The sequence below is a fragment of the Danio aesculapii genome, chromosome 20, assembly GCF_903798145.1.
Source record: "Danio aesculapii chromosome 20, fDanAes4.1, whole genome shotgun sequence".
NCBI lineage: Eukaryota > Metazoa > Chordata > Actinopteri > Cypriniformes > Danionidae > Danio > Danio aesculapii.
In genome coordinates this window covers 37291261-37305813 of record NC_079454.1, presented here as the reverse complement: position 1 = coordinate 37305813, position 14553 = coordinate 37291261, and the positions used below count along the sequence as shown (strand labels likewise).

At 35.9% G+C, this 14553-nt stretch overlaps 1 protein-coding gene across 1 annotated transcript; it reads left to right on the top strand.

Annotated features, from left to right (window-relative positions):
- Positions 1-7023: 7023 nt before the first annotated feature.
- On the top strand, positions 7024-11976 carry si:dkey-1j5.4 (leucine-rich repeat-containing protein 15). The gene is made up of 4 exons (XM_056445564.1): positions 7024-7131; positions 7281-7468; positions 8115-8813; positions 10977-11976. The coding sequence occupies exons 2-4, from the start codon at positions 7285-7287 to the stop codon at positions 11165-11167; spliced, it is 1074 nt and encodes a 357-aa protein (XP_056301539.1). The 5' UTR covers positions 7024-7131; positions 7281-7284; the 3' UTR covers positions 11168-11976.
- The last annotated feature ends 2577 nt before the right edge of the window (positions 11977-14553 follow it).

Here is a 14553-nt window from a genome sequence, read left to right as displayed (position 1 = left end):
TCTTTAATCATGGCAGGATTTCACGTTGAGCAAAAAAAAAAAAAAAAAAAAAGAAAGAAAACAAAAATAACTTCATCTGCTACAACTGTACTGAACTGTAATATGTTCATCTACAAATTTGTGGATGTTCTTCGCACTTCTGGTGGTTCTGACAGAAACACTGTACAAAACAAATAGTGTATACTTCTCTGTAACATTAAAATGTGCAACACGTTTCTACATTTAGTTGTGTACTAAATTAATAATTTAAATAGCAAAGTATAGTAATAGCTCTGTACTGTAAGTGTAGTGTAGTTTTTGTATTTGTCTATAAATATATACAAGCATTCTGTACAATATAGACATGCATATATTTTTGTGTACATAAATATATGCATGTCTATATTGTATAGAATGCTTGTTTATATTTATATTCATATATAAAAAATATAAAATGTGTATATATAAGTGTAAATATATTTTTGTATATTATGTACAGTATGTGTGTGTATACATACATATACACAGTATAATTTTTGGATGCACTATTTAATTTGACAGCACTACTATAAATTTTTCTTTTGAAATTTCATGCTTCCTTCTATATACAGTACAGTGTATTACAAAAGATGTATGTTTAAATTCACAGTAAGAAAAAAGTACCCAAACTGCCACTTCTAATGACCGTGACCTATATGATGGGGACTATAGGATCGCATGAGGATTTGTGAATGGCAGTGAAGCAACACAACTGATGCTGGTAGGTTACAGATTACATGCTATTCTTTGGCTGTCACAAAATGGGAATTACATGTGATAGTTCACCCAAAATGAAAATTTTACTCTCCTTTAAGTTTCTTTCTTTTGTTGAACACAGAAGAAAATATTTTGAAGTTGATTTGTTGTTAGATGTTTTCAGCTTTCTTAAAAAAAAATCATCTTTTGTGTTTAACAAAAAAAGAAATACGGGTGTGGAACTAGTGGAGAATGAGTAAATAACAGAATTTTCATTTTTGGGTGAACTATCCTTTTAAGCAATGTCAAATAAAGGTTTTGTGATTTCATCACTTTCTAAACACAAATGATCTGAACCCCAAATTCTACTCTGAAGCAGTGAAAGTGTTTTTTTAATCTTCTTGATACCTGGGGCACTCTTGCAGACTACTTAATTATTCCTTGTTACATGTGTTCCCTAAAAGTGTGTGTGATGTTCTCATGCATTAGCTCCAGTCTAGCACTAGATGTCATCAGTGTGATGCTCAAATGATGTAAGGTTTGATGTGTGATAGGTCAGCTGGCACACGGATGTTTATTTTGGGCTCCTGGGGTGAGGGATCTAGTGTCAGAGTATCAGTTCCCTCATCAAGGGAAATGACAAAGTGACTGATGCATGAAGCCATTTCATTCCTTGGCCAACACGCAACAAATGAAGTACCCGTGAATGTGCACATTAGAAAGCTAATTGGCGTTAGTGTCATGCTAAATTGTGCTTTATTACGAACAGCATCTGTTAGTCTGGATCTGTGTGAAGTGCTACTCATTTTCAAACTAGTATTTTCATCTTCCCTGTGATTTGGGGAATATAATGTAAAATATTGTTTTTGGGGAAAATTTTTTTATATCCATTTACAAAATCACTCAGTTGTGTTGCAGAGTTATTCAGCTAGCTCCATTGAAGGCTGAAATTATCAATTGAAAAATAGAGATCCCAGTCTCTTCCTGGCAACACTACACTCTCAAAAATGCTGTTCTTATACCAAATTTTTGTGCAGTATGGACAAACCCAATCTTTGGGTTAAAAAAAACATTTATGCTGTTATAACAATTTACTAATTGAACATAATGGTTGTGCTTGTCCATATTTGACCTAAATTTGGGCTTCTAACCATGTACAGGGGTGGATTTAACCAATAAGCACGATAAGCCAGTAGTATCTGGATGTAGCCTTCATGATGCAAGCTGAGATTGCATCACTCAGATTTGCAATGTCAGACACAATGCACTCATTGAAGCTAGTGATGTCACTGTAAGGGGTAGGGTTAAGTGTGGGGTTAGGTGAGCCTATTAAAAAGCAATGGATGCAGCTAAGATTGCATTTGCACTGAGTCTGCAGCCAGAGAAGCGGCCGCTTAGGGCCCCAGGAAATCTGAGGGCCCCCAAATAATAACCGAGTAGCATAAATTCATTCATTCATTTTCTTTTTGGCTTAGTCCCTTTATTAATCCGGGGTCGCCACAGCGGAATGAACCGCCAACTTATCCAGCACATGTTTTACGTAGCGGATGTCCTTCCAGCCGCAACCCATCTCTGGGAAACATCCATGCACACTCACTCACATTCATACACTATGGACAATTTAGCCTATCCAATTCACCTGTACCGCATGTCTTAAGATTGTGGGGGAAACCGGAGCACCCGGAGGAAACCCACACGAACGCAGGGAGAACATGCAAGCTCCACACAGAAACGCCAACTGACCCAGCTGAGGCTCGAACCAGCAACCTTCTTGCGTTGAGGCAACAGCACTACCTACTGCGCCACTGCATTGCCCTGCATTAAATTATACCTATAAATTATATATGAAATCATTTTCAATCATATTTTGTATGATGAGTGTCTAAAAAAAAATAAAAGTTTAATGTTTATTACATCTGCGCAAATGTATCCCCCATCCTCAATCATGGAGTCCAGCAATCAAATCAGTAAAGATTTAGTTTTAAAAACAAAATAGTTTATATTTAATTTTTAGTTGTGAATTCATTTTAAGAAAACCAATCATTTAAAAATCTTTTCAAGATGCTTTACATGCTGTTGTTATTGTTTTGCATTATTAAGACAAAATGTAGAAAAGGAGTGACACTATCAACAGTAACGCTTAATAAAAGTTAACATTTAATTTTTATTGCGTTATGTTAAAATATTCTGGCAGTCAGACCTATGTGTTAACCACCGTATATACACATTCACTTATAAACATAAATATGCAAGGTATAAACAAAGAAAACACTATATGAAATGTAATATACATTATAGCTGCAAGCAGCATTGAAAGGGCCCTCATACTGGATCACCACTGACGGTTGGCATTAGGACCATGTTGCAAATATGCAATAATTGTTTGATCTTTTGGTATGGAAATGCTTCTGAGGCCCAGAAGAGGTCACTAGGGAAGGTGGTAACAACAGCCAGTAAGTTGTTGGGAATAAAACTAAAGAGCATTGATAGTATATACAAAGAAAGAGTACATATAAGGCTATCATGATTGTCAATGATGAGAGACAGCCTATATCAAAGGTTGTAGATATTGTGTTCCCAGATGTGTATGTGTATATATGTGTGTGTGTATATATATATATATATATATATATATATATATATATATATATATATATATATATATATATATATATATATATATATATATATATATATATATATATATATATATATATATAATATAAGAAACATGAGAAATTCACTGATACTTGCCATTGCCAAACATAAAACGACTAAACATGTACAGTTCAAAATTCTTTTTAAAGTATTATGCATTTGATAACTTGGCTAGCATGGAAAGACAGAGTGTCGACATATGTATACAGTGTCTACATTATTTCTCTCCATTGGTTATGGCTTATGATATTGTCTTTATATATTTTCTAAACTACACTTACAGGTATCTCTTAACCCATCACACAAGCACATGTCAGTCACTGATATTTTGTTCATTAGGTTAGTTTTTGACTGTGAAACATTGATCCAGTGTTGTAACCTTGTTGACAAAGTAATCAATTCAAAAAAATGTTGAGGTGTGTGTGGATCCTACATGTGCTCTGTTTGCCCTCAGGCCAAATGGAGATGATTGGCAGGTCGCATTTGGCCCTTTGGCCACCAGTCGAATAGCCTTGGTCTACACACTCCCTGGAGTTTTTCCAAACCGAGTACATTTATCATAACTCGCCAGAGACTGATATTAAAGGTTACCCATTGTTTCCATTCATGCAGAGCAAGATTGAGATTTTTAATAGAGCCAAGGAATTGGGGGTGGACGTAAATCTGAGAATGTTCATGACCTCTAATAACGTGGGGTATTGTCTTCAGCCAGGGTCTTTGTGTTCTTGTCAGCTCCATGCTGCGCTTGATTGAGTCCATTTTCAATTTATTACAGCACTGGAAATTATAGGAATTTGTCCAGCTTTGGTACACTTTAGCGGATCAGCATGTGGCATGTTGAAAAAATGCATCCAAGGCACAATTTTATTTTGCAGCAACAAATCCACCTTGAGGTTGGGAAGGGATTCAGTGCAGAGAAAAAGCCCATATAGGTTGTTTTCAATCACGTGGTTCTGGTGACTCACGAAATATAGATAGAGGGCAGGAAGTAAAAAAACTGAATGGGAGACATAGAGAAAAGTACATATTTTTGTGATTTATACCTTTAAATAGAACATAACATCTAAATAGAAAATAACCACATATGTTGGGCATGATCTATATATAATGAAGAGGATCGAGTTTTCTACTGAACTAAAATATATTTGCCTATCATCAAGGCGGTAGATACTATAAGCTATTACGTTACATGAAAAAATTATAGTAAATACTATAATGTTTGGAAGCATATTATAGATAATGGCTTAAACTGTCATAGTAATTATTGTTGCTGTGGTACAACACAACTGTAGTAATAAACTAATTATTCAATAGGCTTCAGTTTTCTGCGCTTTAATTTTACACCGTCAATGCACCACAGTTTACACTAGTGTTACTGTATTTATTACAGTTCATCAGTTTACTATGGTACAGTATTCGGTAGCATTCATTATCAAAGAGTTGTACACATTATACACTTTACTATGTGGTTCAAAAACATGTTTTTTATAAATTACTATAGTTTTTCCCCCACGCGGATATCTTCCAGACATCACGAAAGATGAAAGCATACGAAAGCGTGGACGCATAGTCTACATTATTATTTATTTATTTATTTTTGTAAGGGGTGAAAATGCTCCACAATAATAATCGTCTGGTTTTGTCGCAAGGGTTGCATTTCTTTTATGTTTGGTCAATGAATTTATCATCAACAAACATTCACCGCTTCTGCGCATCTCGATGTTAATGTTACGGTTGTTTATTAAACAATTATAAAATAAATATAAATCTTCTGACAGCAATTCCTATGTAGAAGAGTCACTTCCTGCCCTCCATCTGAATTTTGCACATCATTTAATTATATCATGTGAAAACAGCCTGTATAAATATAATATGACAAAATATGCTAATTACAAGTATGTACATTTGAACATGTACGAATTTGTAATTGCAATGATTGAAAAAGTATATATGTAAAGTCCCTTTTGAAATATTTAGAATTATACGTTGTACATATGACATAAATATGCAAATCCAAATATGATTCCTCGACATCTTTCAGTTTTCCCCCCTGGGTTTGCAGTGATGCTTTCTCAGCTGAAATGGAGTTTCTTTGCTTGGAAAGAATCTCCATTCTGAGCGCTGCGACCTCTGATCTGATGCCCTCGAGAAGCTCGCGGATGTCATCTCCCTGTGTCGAAGCCGCCATGCCTACTGCATGCACGTTATCCTACTCGGTTATTTCAGTGTTCAGTGCTTTCAACAATGTCTTATTAGTCTTGTGTAAAATATCAGATGCGCTTAATGCGTATAGAGAACTCAGAGTAATCAAAATGATTGAAAGTAATATTTAGAACAGAAACTGGCAACTTCTTACTCTGCCATATTACCAGAAGTCCTTGTAAATCCAAATATGAACTTGTGTGTGTGTAACATGTAATTTGCATATGAAGAGTAAAGAGCAAAATGTATCTCATAATGCTTAAGAGGTGAGGTGACGGGGTGGTGGAGGGATGCTAAAGTCGTAAGATGCTGCAGGTAAGACAGCTTTGGTATATATAGGGGTTTGGTCAAGAACTGATTGGATAATAGAATAATTGTCAATGACATATTTGTTACTGAAACTTCTGCGCGTGCTCCTCCCGAAATTTGTTTATAAAACATCACTAAACAAAGGAGGGTGAGAAGAAATGTTCATTTTCAGTGGAAATTTAAAATGGCGTTTTTTTTTTGCATCTGAACTCTTCATATATTGCCATATCAGATGTTTATAAGCATATATGACTTTTAACAAACACAGTAAAAGCGAGCAATGAAGTGCACTTTAATCTTTGAATTGCCTAGATGCTTGTGTTGTTTTTGTTTGTTTGCTTGAGAAATTAATAATTGTTAAAGAACAGATGCAACATTAACACATTCCTATTAATCAGAATCACGCAGGCGTTTTTTATCAGCTCTGACTGCTCCTCTTTTTGGGTGGCGAGAGGCGGTGCGTTGGTTTTTTCTCAGCTTGGAGCTGGAGAAATTATAATTATGCTGCTCCAGATGGCTTGCATATTGTGTTGCTGTTGGCGGGCCTTGAAAGAGCTTTCGTCTTTATCGCGCAATAAAATCATCTCAGTGAACAGACACGTCAAACTTAAAGACACAGCTATAATAACATCTCAGTGCGTTTCCTGCAGCCAGCCCTCGTCTTTCAAAGCTCCACGGCCGCATAAATGAGAGTGACACTGATGATGCTCACAAGAAACTGAGAAACTGTGACTCGTTCTTGCTGTTAATCTTGGCGGACAATGCAGAGAAAAGCCCAAGGGGGGAGATGTATGAGGTCCTTGTCCTTATCAGCACAGCAGGCTTTCGCAGGGCAGAGCGGTTATGGCGCCTCCACCGATCACTCGCGCTCACTGACCAGCCTTATTATCATGTGTGCTCACTGAAATAACAGTGACATCAATCTGCCATGAACCAGACCCTACCTGTGCCAAGTTAAACAATCAAAGCCATGCATAAGGTGCCCTGTGAATTCGCACACCCACACGAAAAACACATGCCTGCGTGTTTTTCTCCAGGGATGCAAGAGTTCATTTGGCAGGGAAACCTGTCATGATCTGTGCATGTCATTTTTCTCACCAATGTGCTGCGCTGGGGAGTTTACAGAGCTCACAGTTTGCTTCAGGGGCCAACATTTCAGCTCATTTGAGACCTCATCCGAGCTCAGACCGGCTGCAGGCTTGGTGGTGAATTTCGACGTTGAAGTTCAATTAAGCATCTGGCCACAAGGTAAGCCTGCAAGAGTAATTTACATCCAACACAAACGTTTTTTTTGTGTGTGTGGGTTTCTCTTTGGAGTAATACCCCTAATGCTCTTTTCAGTGGGATTATAAGGTCCTTCCTGACATAATTAAATCAGTGGCTCGGCTTGTTTTTAGGGCTATGAAGCTGGTTGCAGGGTTAGCCATGCTGTGGCTGTGGGTTGCAGAAGCCTTGGAAAACTGCCCCACTGCTTGTAAATGCAGCCAGAAATCCAGTGCGGAGAAGACTGAAGTCAACTGTCAGAAAAGGGGACTTCAAAGCATCCCAGCCAAACTCCCTCTCGACTCATGGATCCTGAAAATGGGTGAGCAGAGGCATACATATTTGGGATGAAAACCTGATTGTAATAGTGCTGCTAATAGTAAATCGTCATGACAAAATATAAAGGAATAATTGAACTATAAATGGTACTTATCATAGATCTTTTTGCATCCTTGTTCCTTCTGAAATCATGATCTAAAATATTTTGGTTGTCATATTTTAAATTATGTTTAAAAAGATTAAGACACTGTAGAGTGTGACGTCATAATCAAAATCTAGAGTGACCGTGGCTTAAGTTAGCCCTACTCCAAGTGATCTATGAAATGTTCCCTCGATACAGTTGGAGTTCCTTATTCAGATTCTTTATAAATCAATGTAATTAATAAATAAATAAATAAATTTATTTAGAAAAATAATAAGTTAAAAATCATTGTTTCAAAAGTAGGCTAAAATAATTCAGATACTATTGATCAACAACAATAGACATCATAGTAGGTCTGTTTTTACAGGTTTATAGGTAAAAAAAATCAACAACAATTATAATAATTAACAATCTCCCCTATATGGAGATAATCAATGTGGATTTTTCTTCTGAAACCGAACTGTTGTATTGCTACACTAGTCAAAATGTTAAGCATTACAAATTAAACGCTCCTCTTGCAATTTCTTTTTTGTATTTTATTTTCAAGGTGAAAACTTACTGCAGGACCTGCCAGGCAACATCCTGAGCTCCGTTCCAAAAATCGAGAGTGTAAAGTTGGAGCGAAACTCAATCAAATCAATACACCCTCAAGCATTTGCTGGAGCCCAGCGTCTAATGCTTTTGAATTTACAAGGAAACCGAATATCCAAGATCCCAGTGAAGGGCTTCAAAGATCTCCTAAACCTGCGTTTTCTCATGCTGGGCCAGAATCAGATAGCTAGCCTCAAACCTAACATGTTCATTGGAATGAGGAACCTGTCAGAGTTGGATCTGCCCCTGAATGCTCTCACTGCTCTTCCACCAAATGCATTCAAACCTCTGATTGCCCTCAAAGTCCTTGACCTGTCTTTGAACCACCTCCATCGAATCTCACCCAAAGCCTTTGTTGGACTTGGAGAGTTGCTTTTTCTCAACATGGACAACAACAAGCTGAAGAGTATCCAAGCTGGTACGTTTGGACCCCTGACTGGTCTTGAGATGCTGGTGCTAGACAACAATTTGCTCTCCACTCTAACTGTGTCCACTCTGGAGGGTCTTTCAAACCTGCAGGAGCTTTATATCAGAAAGAACGAAATTGAGAGTCTGCCTGCAGATGTTTTCCTCCACACACCTAAACTGACTCACGTGGGATTAAGTGGGAATCGACTTCATGCAATTGATGGCAACATGCTAGCCAACATGCAAGGTAAGTACTATATTTAAATAGGTGAACTGCCTGAAAGACTAGTTAAATATTGATTTAATGAAAGCACTGATTCCCCAACCTGATCAAACTTGTTTTTCAAGCGGTTTACATAAGACCCTGTTTACTTGCTTTTGAGATGTGTTTTCATGATTAATTGCATTTGCAATAATATCTCAATATTATATAATCTGATTTTTACACTGTTAACAGGGTAATTACAGTGTTAACACTGGATGCGAGAGTAAGACAGTCTGCAGAAGGAGCAGCAGATTTCCATTCTATTTTACTGTTAAAAATACGGTACAAACCGTAAAAGTAATTTCTTATTTTTACGGTAAACTACCGTATTTTATTAATTTATAGAGGTAATATGTCTGTACTTTTGAGTTCACGACATCTATACATCTTTTGTTACACAGTTAGACACGTTAGCACAGCCATATGCAGATGGTGATGAGAAAGTTACATAATGAACCAATGCTCATCACAAACAACTTTTCCCACAAGCAGAAAAGTGTATTAATATATAGAAGGTGTCATTTACACAGCTACTAAACACCATTATGGTAACACGCAAAAAATTATAGTCATGAAATAAACATTGTTTATCAACATTAGATGTAACATAAATCTCTAATGTACATAACTGATGGGGAAACAACTAAAAAGATCCATAGTAATGTCAACAAAAAGCATAAAAAGTGATGTGCAATACAGGGAATTCTGGGAAAGTAAATTTACAGTTATTTGCCGTATATATTAAGAAAACACACCGTTAACCAGGTTACGGATTTGTACTGTAGCATTTTTACAGTTTTTTACCGTTGAAATCACGGCCATTTTTTGCAGTGTAGAGAAAAATAAGTGTTTCATTTCTGAATATTTTAAAAACAGTTTCAGTAAATGTTTAGGTAAGTTAATATCTTTTCAGTTCCTTTTTTTAACTAACACTCACTGCGTTTTAGCAGTAAGAAGCTGCGATAGAGATTATTGAGCTTGACTACAAAACTAAATCACAAATCAAATCGACATCGCAATATATGTAAAGAAAAAAAAATTCCTAAAATCGCACAGTCCTACTTTGATAATTCACCATCTAGCAGCAGTTTGTGGACCTCTTAGCCGACAGTATTCTTTGGTTTTTACACACACAGATTATTGCAGACATGATTTTTTGCCGATGTATAGTAGTGAAGTAGACATTTAACATCAGCATAGGAAAGCTTTGCACAAACTGGTCGATTAAAAATAATTTTGATGACTAATTGGGTAAACTGCTAAAACTGAAACTATAATTGAGGAATTATGATTGTTTTTATGTAGTGTGGCCAAGTGTGAAATGCTTATTTTAGGAAGATAATTAAAGTTCTTAATTACATAGAGCACTAATGTTGTGTTGGTCATATCATATAATCATTTTAGTCTTGACATTGTTGAATAATACAGAAGATAAAGAGCTTTGCGTACTTGACAAATCACATACTGATTTGCAATGCAATACTTAAAAAAAATCACAAGTTAATGTAAGAGGGTGTAACCTAAACTTGTCCACTTTTGCTCACTTCCAGAGATGGCCAAAAGTGCATTTGATCAGGTTGCTTTTGTAGTGTGGATGCTAAACTAAATACTGTTTAGGAAACCGATAACTAATATTTAGGCCAATAAAACTCAATTTGATATGTATTTCAGACAACACGCATGTGAAGTGGATCATTATTTGTCCACAACTCATTATTTATTGTCCAATATATTAATGTTTTACTAGGCTGATTACACCAACAATAACAATAAGCATTATTGGTCTCTGATACATTATGTATCATTATTAATTAAGAATTGTATCTAAATATCAAAGTTAGATAACTTAGTCCACATAATTACTAACAGAGGAAGTGTGTTTAGTGTTTTGTAGTATAAAATGCATTAATATCTGCAAAATATCTGTATCTGCAACGTAAGAATGTCCTTGTTACACTTTTCATGTACTTACTAATGTAATTACAAATAATAATGCATAATTACATGTAACTGAACTTAACTCACATTCTAATCTTATCCATAATCTAATTAATTAGTAATACCCAGTGGTGAAATGAATAGTTGCACTGTGACAATGACACTTTTAAAGGTGTAAGGTGTTAATGGCATCTCTGGTTGATTTAGGGTTGAAGGAGGTGTTTCTGCACGATAACCCATGGAAATGTGACTGCAGTATCAACTCGCTGGTACATTACCTAGCCCAGACGAAGGCTAACCATTCTCCTCGGCAGAGACTTCGGTGCGCTAGCCCTGAAGAGTTCCGTGACAGACCCATCCCGGAGCTGAAATCTGAGGAACTTTCCTGCAAGGCCTAGAAAATCCTCACATCTGATATCATATCACGAACAACCTCCAAAAGTTCGCAGCACAGCATGATATTTCCTGCAACTGTTATGGTGAGGCTTCACACAACTCCAACCACAATGACTTTGACAGGTTAATGATAGTGCTGCTGTTCTACAAATAATCATAATTTTCACCCACACCAGTTGACTATTTTCAGGCCACCTGGAGAGCAGCACATCCTACAAAACTAAGGAAGAAGTGTGCATTTGTTATTCGGATGAAATTGTTTTGTTATATAGTATTTTTATGCATTATTCATTTAGATTGGAGTATATAAGGTGCAATGGGCTAAATGCACACAGCATTTTCAGCCACAGATGAAAGCCACAGCCACAGATGAAAGGTTAATGTGACTTTTCAATTTTATAAGGTTAATGATAATGTAATTTAATTAAAATATACTCCGTTAAAAAGACTTAAGAATTCATTTAGTTATTGAAGCGTAAAACGAGATGAAAGGCCATTTAAATGAAAGCAGCAGGCGAGCATTGAAACTCTATTGAAAATACTGTGGTAAAATAAATTACCATATTTTAAAGACATGGTGCAGAACAAAGGAATGTAATGGAGTGCTTCTTGTCCAGTCTAAGAGACACTTTATAACGTAAGTCAATCAATAAGGCAATAAAGATCATCTTTTTTTAAAAATTAAACATATCGATTTTCACGATGGCATGACAGTTCACTGAAAGCACTTGAGCTGGCTAGCGGGAAAAAAAATCAGTTAAAAGTCGCTGCGTATATACCTTATTTTAGCTATTAGCTATTAACAATAAACTACTAATTTGCCTATTTTTAATAGATAAATTAATATCGATATATTATTAAAATTTATAGATTATATATAGACTTAATATTAACAGTAAGCTAGTAGTTGGGATTAGGTTAATGATGTAAAATAAGATTATACTTTACAAATAAACAGACTATATCTTAATAATAGGAAGGTCATAACCAATTAGTTAATAGTGAGAATTGGTACTTAAACTAGCCTAAAGGGCTTTTTATTGTCTTTTAGTCTCTAGAAATGCTCTGAAAATATAATCCATTTAAATAATGTTAGGAGGTAAGTATAACAGCTTGTATTTTCTTTAAATATCATTAAGCCCTTACTTAAAATGATTTATCTATGTGATGTATACAATATGTACACAATAAACACAGCTTGAGACTGTGAATGCACATGATTTTTTATTTTTTGTTGTACAAAGCAGTGAAGCTTAAAGGAAATAAATAGAGGTTAGAAAATCCCCTCTGCTCAGAGACCGACTGCAAACTTCAACCACCACCTGAGACTGAATTCCTCATCGGATTGTTACAGCTGAATAAGCTTCCTTTGAAATCATCATTCTGTCTCTAAATTCCACCCAGGGCGTTGAAGCTGCAGTCCCATATATAGGAGTGGGATCTTTTCAGATGCTGGGATGGTGTTCTAAAGCAAGCTGCTTTAAAAACTTCTGCTTTAGTGCTTTACAGTTAACAGATATTGCATCTAACTGGCGGGACAGCATTTTTAGAATGTGCATATACATTGTAGTGCTTTTTGCCCAACAATTTTGTCTGTTAAGTATCTATAAAGGCATTTTTTAATTATTAGTGTGTGAACAGTCAACAAAACCTAAAAGCTATGTCTGCACGTCAGAGGCAGGAATGCACCAGTGTATTGGCCAATATTGCATTAATTTAAAGCTATCTGCTGGGGGGTCATAGGACAGTGACGGGGTCGCTTGGTGATTTCCAAAAGTCAAATAAATTTTATTAAATTAATAAAGTTACTATATTTTAACGATAACCCACAGAAGATAAAAATAGTAGTTTTTAATAGTAAAAAACAACAACATGCAAATGAAACGCCATCAGCCTTTTTTAAATATAGGATTGGTGTGTTTACATTAGATTAACAACACCGCAATAGTATTGACTGCAGCAGATTGATTTTAAAACAGCAGGTTAAATTTTCGGACACCTTTATAGCAATCAAACACATTAAAAACAAATACAGGCCACAACTGAATATTGAGAATGATCTCTGATTGGCGGTCTCCAAAATTAAACCAAGAACACACTTACACTGATAATATTGTGCCCACCAGTCTCTTTAGTTGAGGATAATATTAAATTAAACACGTTAATAAATGATTATAATAATGATATGGTTGTTAGACTATTGCACTTTTTTGTGTTGTCAATATGCTCGTGTTTATATAGGCCTATTGTTGTATGAGCAATGTTTGCATATTGATAACCACCAAAGAGGAACTTGGGGTTGTGGGTCACTGGCATTGTTAATTTAGTGGTCACGGGTTGAAAAGTTAAGGAACCCCTGCTTTAAATTATAGTACTATATGCAGTTGACTAAAGTGGTATTAGAATCTGCCAAAAGATATGCTTGTCTCAATGTAAAATAGCTACAAGCTAGTTTGGTGTGTTTATAGTAAATTATGATGACTGAAATATCATACTCTTTGAAAAACACTCAAGTGCTCATTTTCACTCATTTAACTACTGCTGTGTAACTTTCCAAATTACTGGTGCATTGTGCGTTTGTGCATAACAAGATACTCCTTTAACACCTAATTTCCCCCAGCGTTGCCATGGCAACCACAGCTGATAGTAGGGAGGTGGTGTGCGGATGGCGTACCCCTCACTGCATCACCTCTTCAACCAGCTGTTACAGACTCTGCGTCCTCTAACCAGCTTGCTCCCACTAGTAGATTTACAATGACAAATTGGCATGATTCTGGCATCAAATAAACAGCTTTACAGCAGCTTGCATTAATCATTGCCTGAGAAAGCCACTTTTCACTGAATATATCTGCATTAGTGGGAGTGCCAGAGATGGAGATAAACTGCTTGTGCTTGCTGTTGTAGTGTAGAGTATTGTTATAGGGTGTCATTTGGAAATGCACTCCAATTGTGACTGAAATCACATATTCAAGATGTAAGCTTTTTCTAAACTATTCCGATTCATCATAATGTATGGATGTTAGGTGTTATTTTTAACCCCCTACTCTGCTGAAATAACCAACATCTGCTGTTAAGGGAGGATTTGATGTTAGTTTAAGCTGGTTCTTGCTGATCTTGAGTTGTTTTTTTTCTTTGCTGATAATGTGCTGGTTCAAAACCAACAAGCACAAGGATGTCTTGCATTATAACATATTGGGCTTTAAGTAATGATTTTGCAAATATAGGGAGAAAACATTCTCAAGACATAGTGTAAGTTCAGATCCTGTTATGAGTCATTGTTGTAAGGAGCCTCCACAAATCATCTGTAAACAAGCCCCTAATCTATGGCAAATGTTAACAAGAGCTGATCAAGGTTCAGAATGTTTAAATAATCCCTTTTCATTCCCTG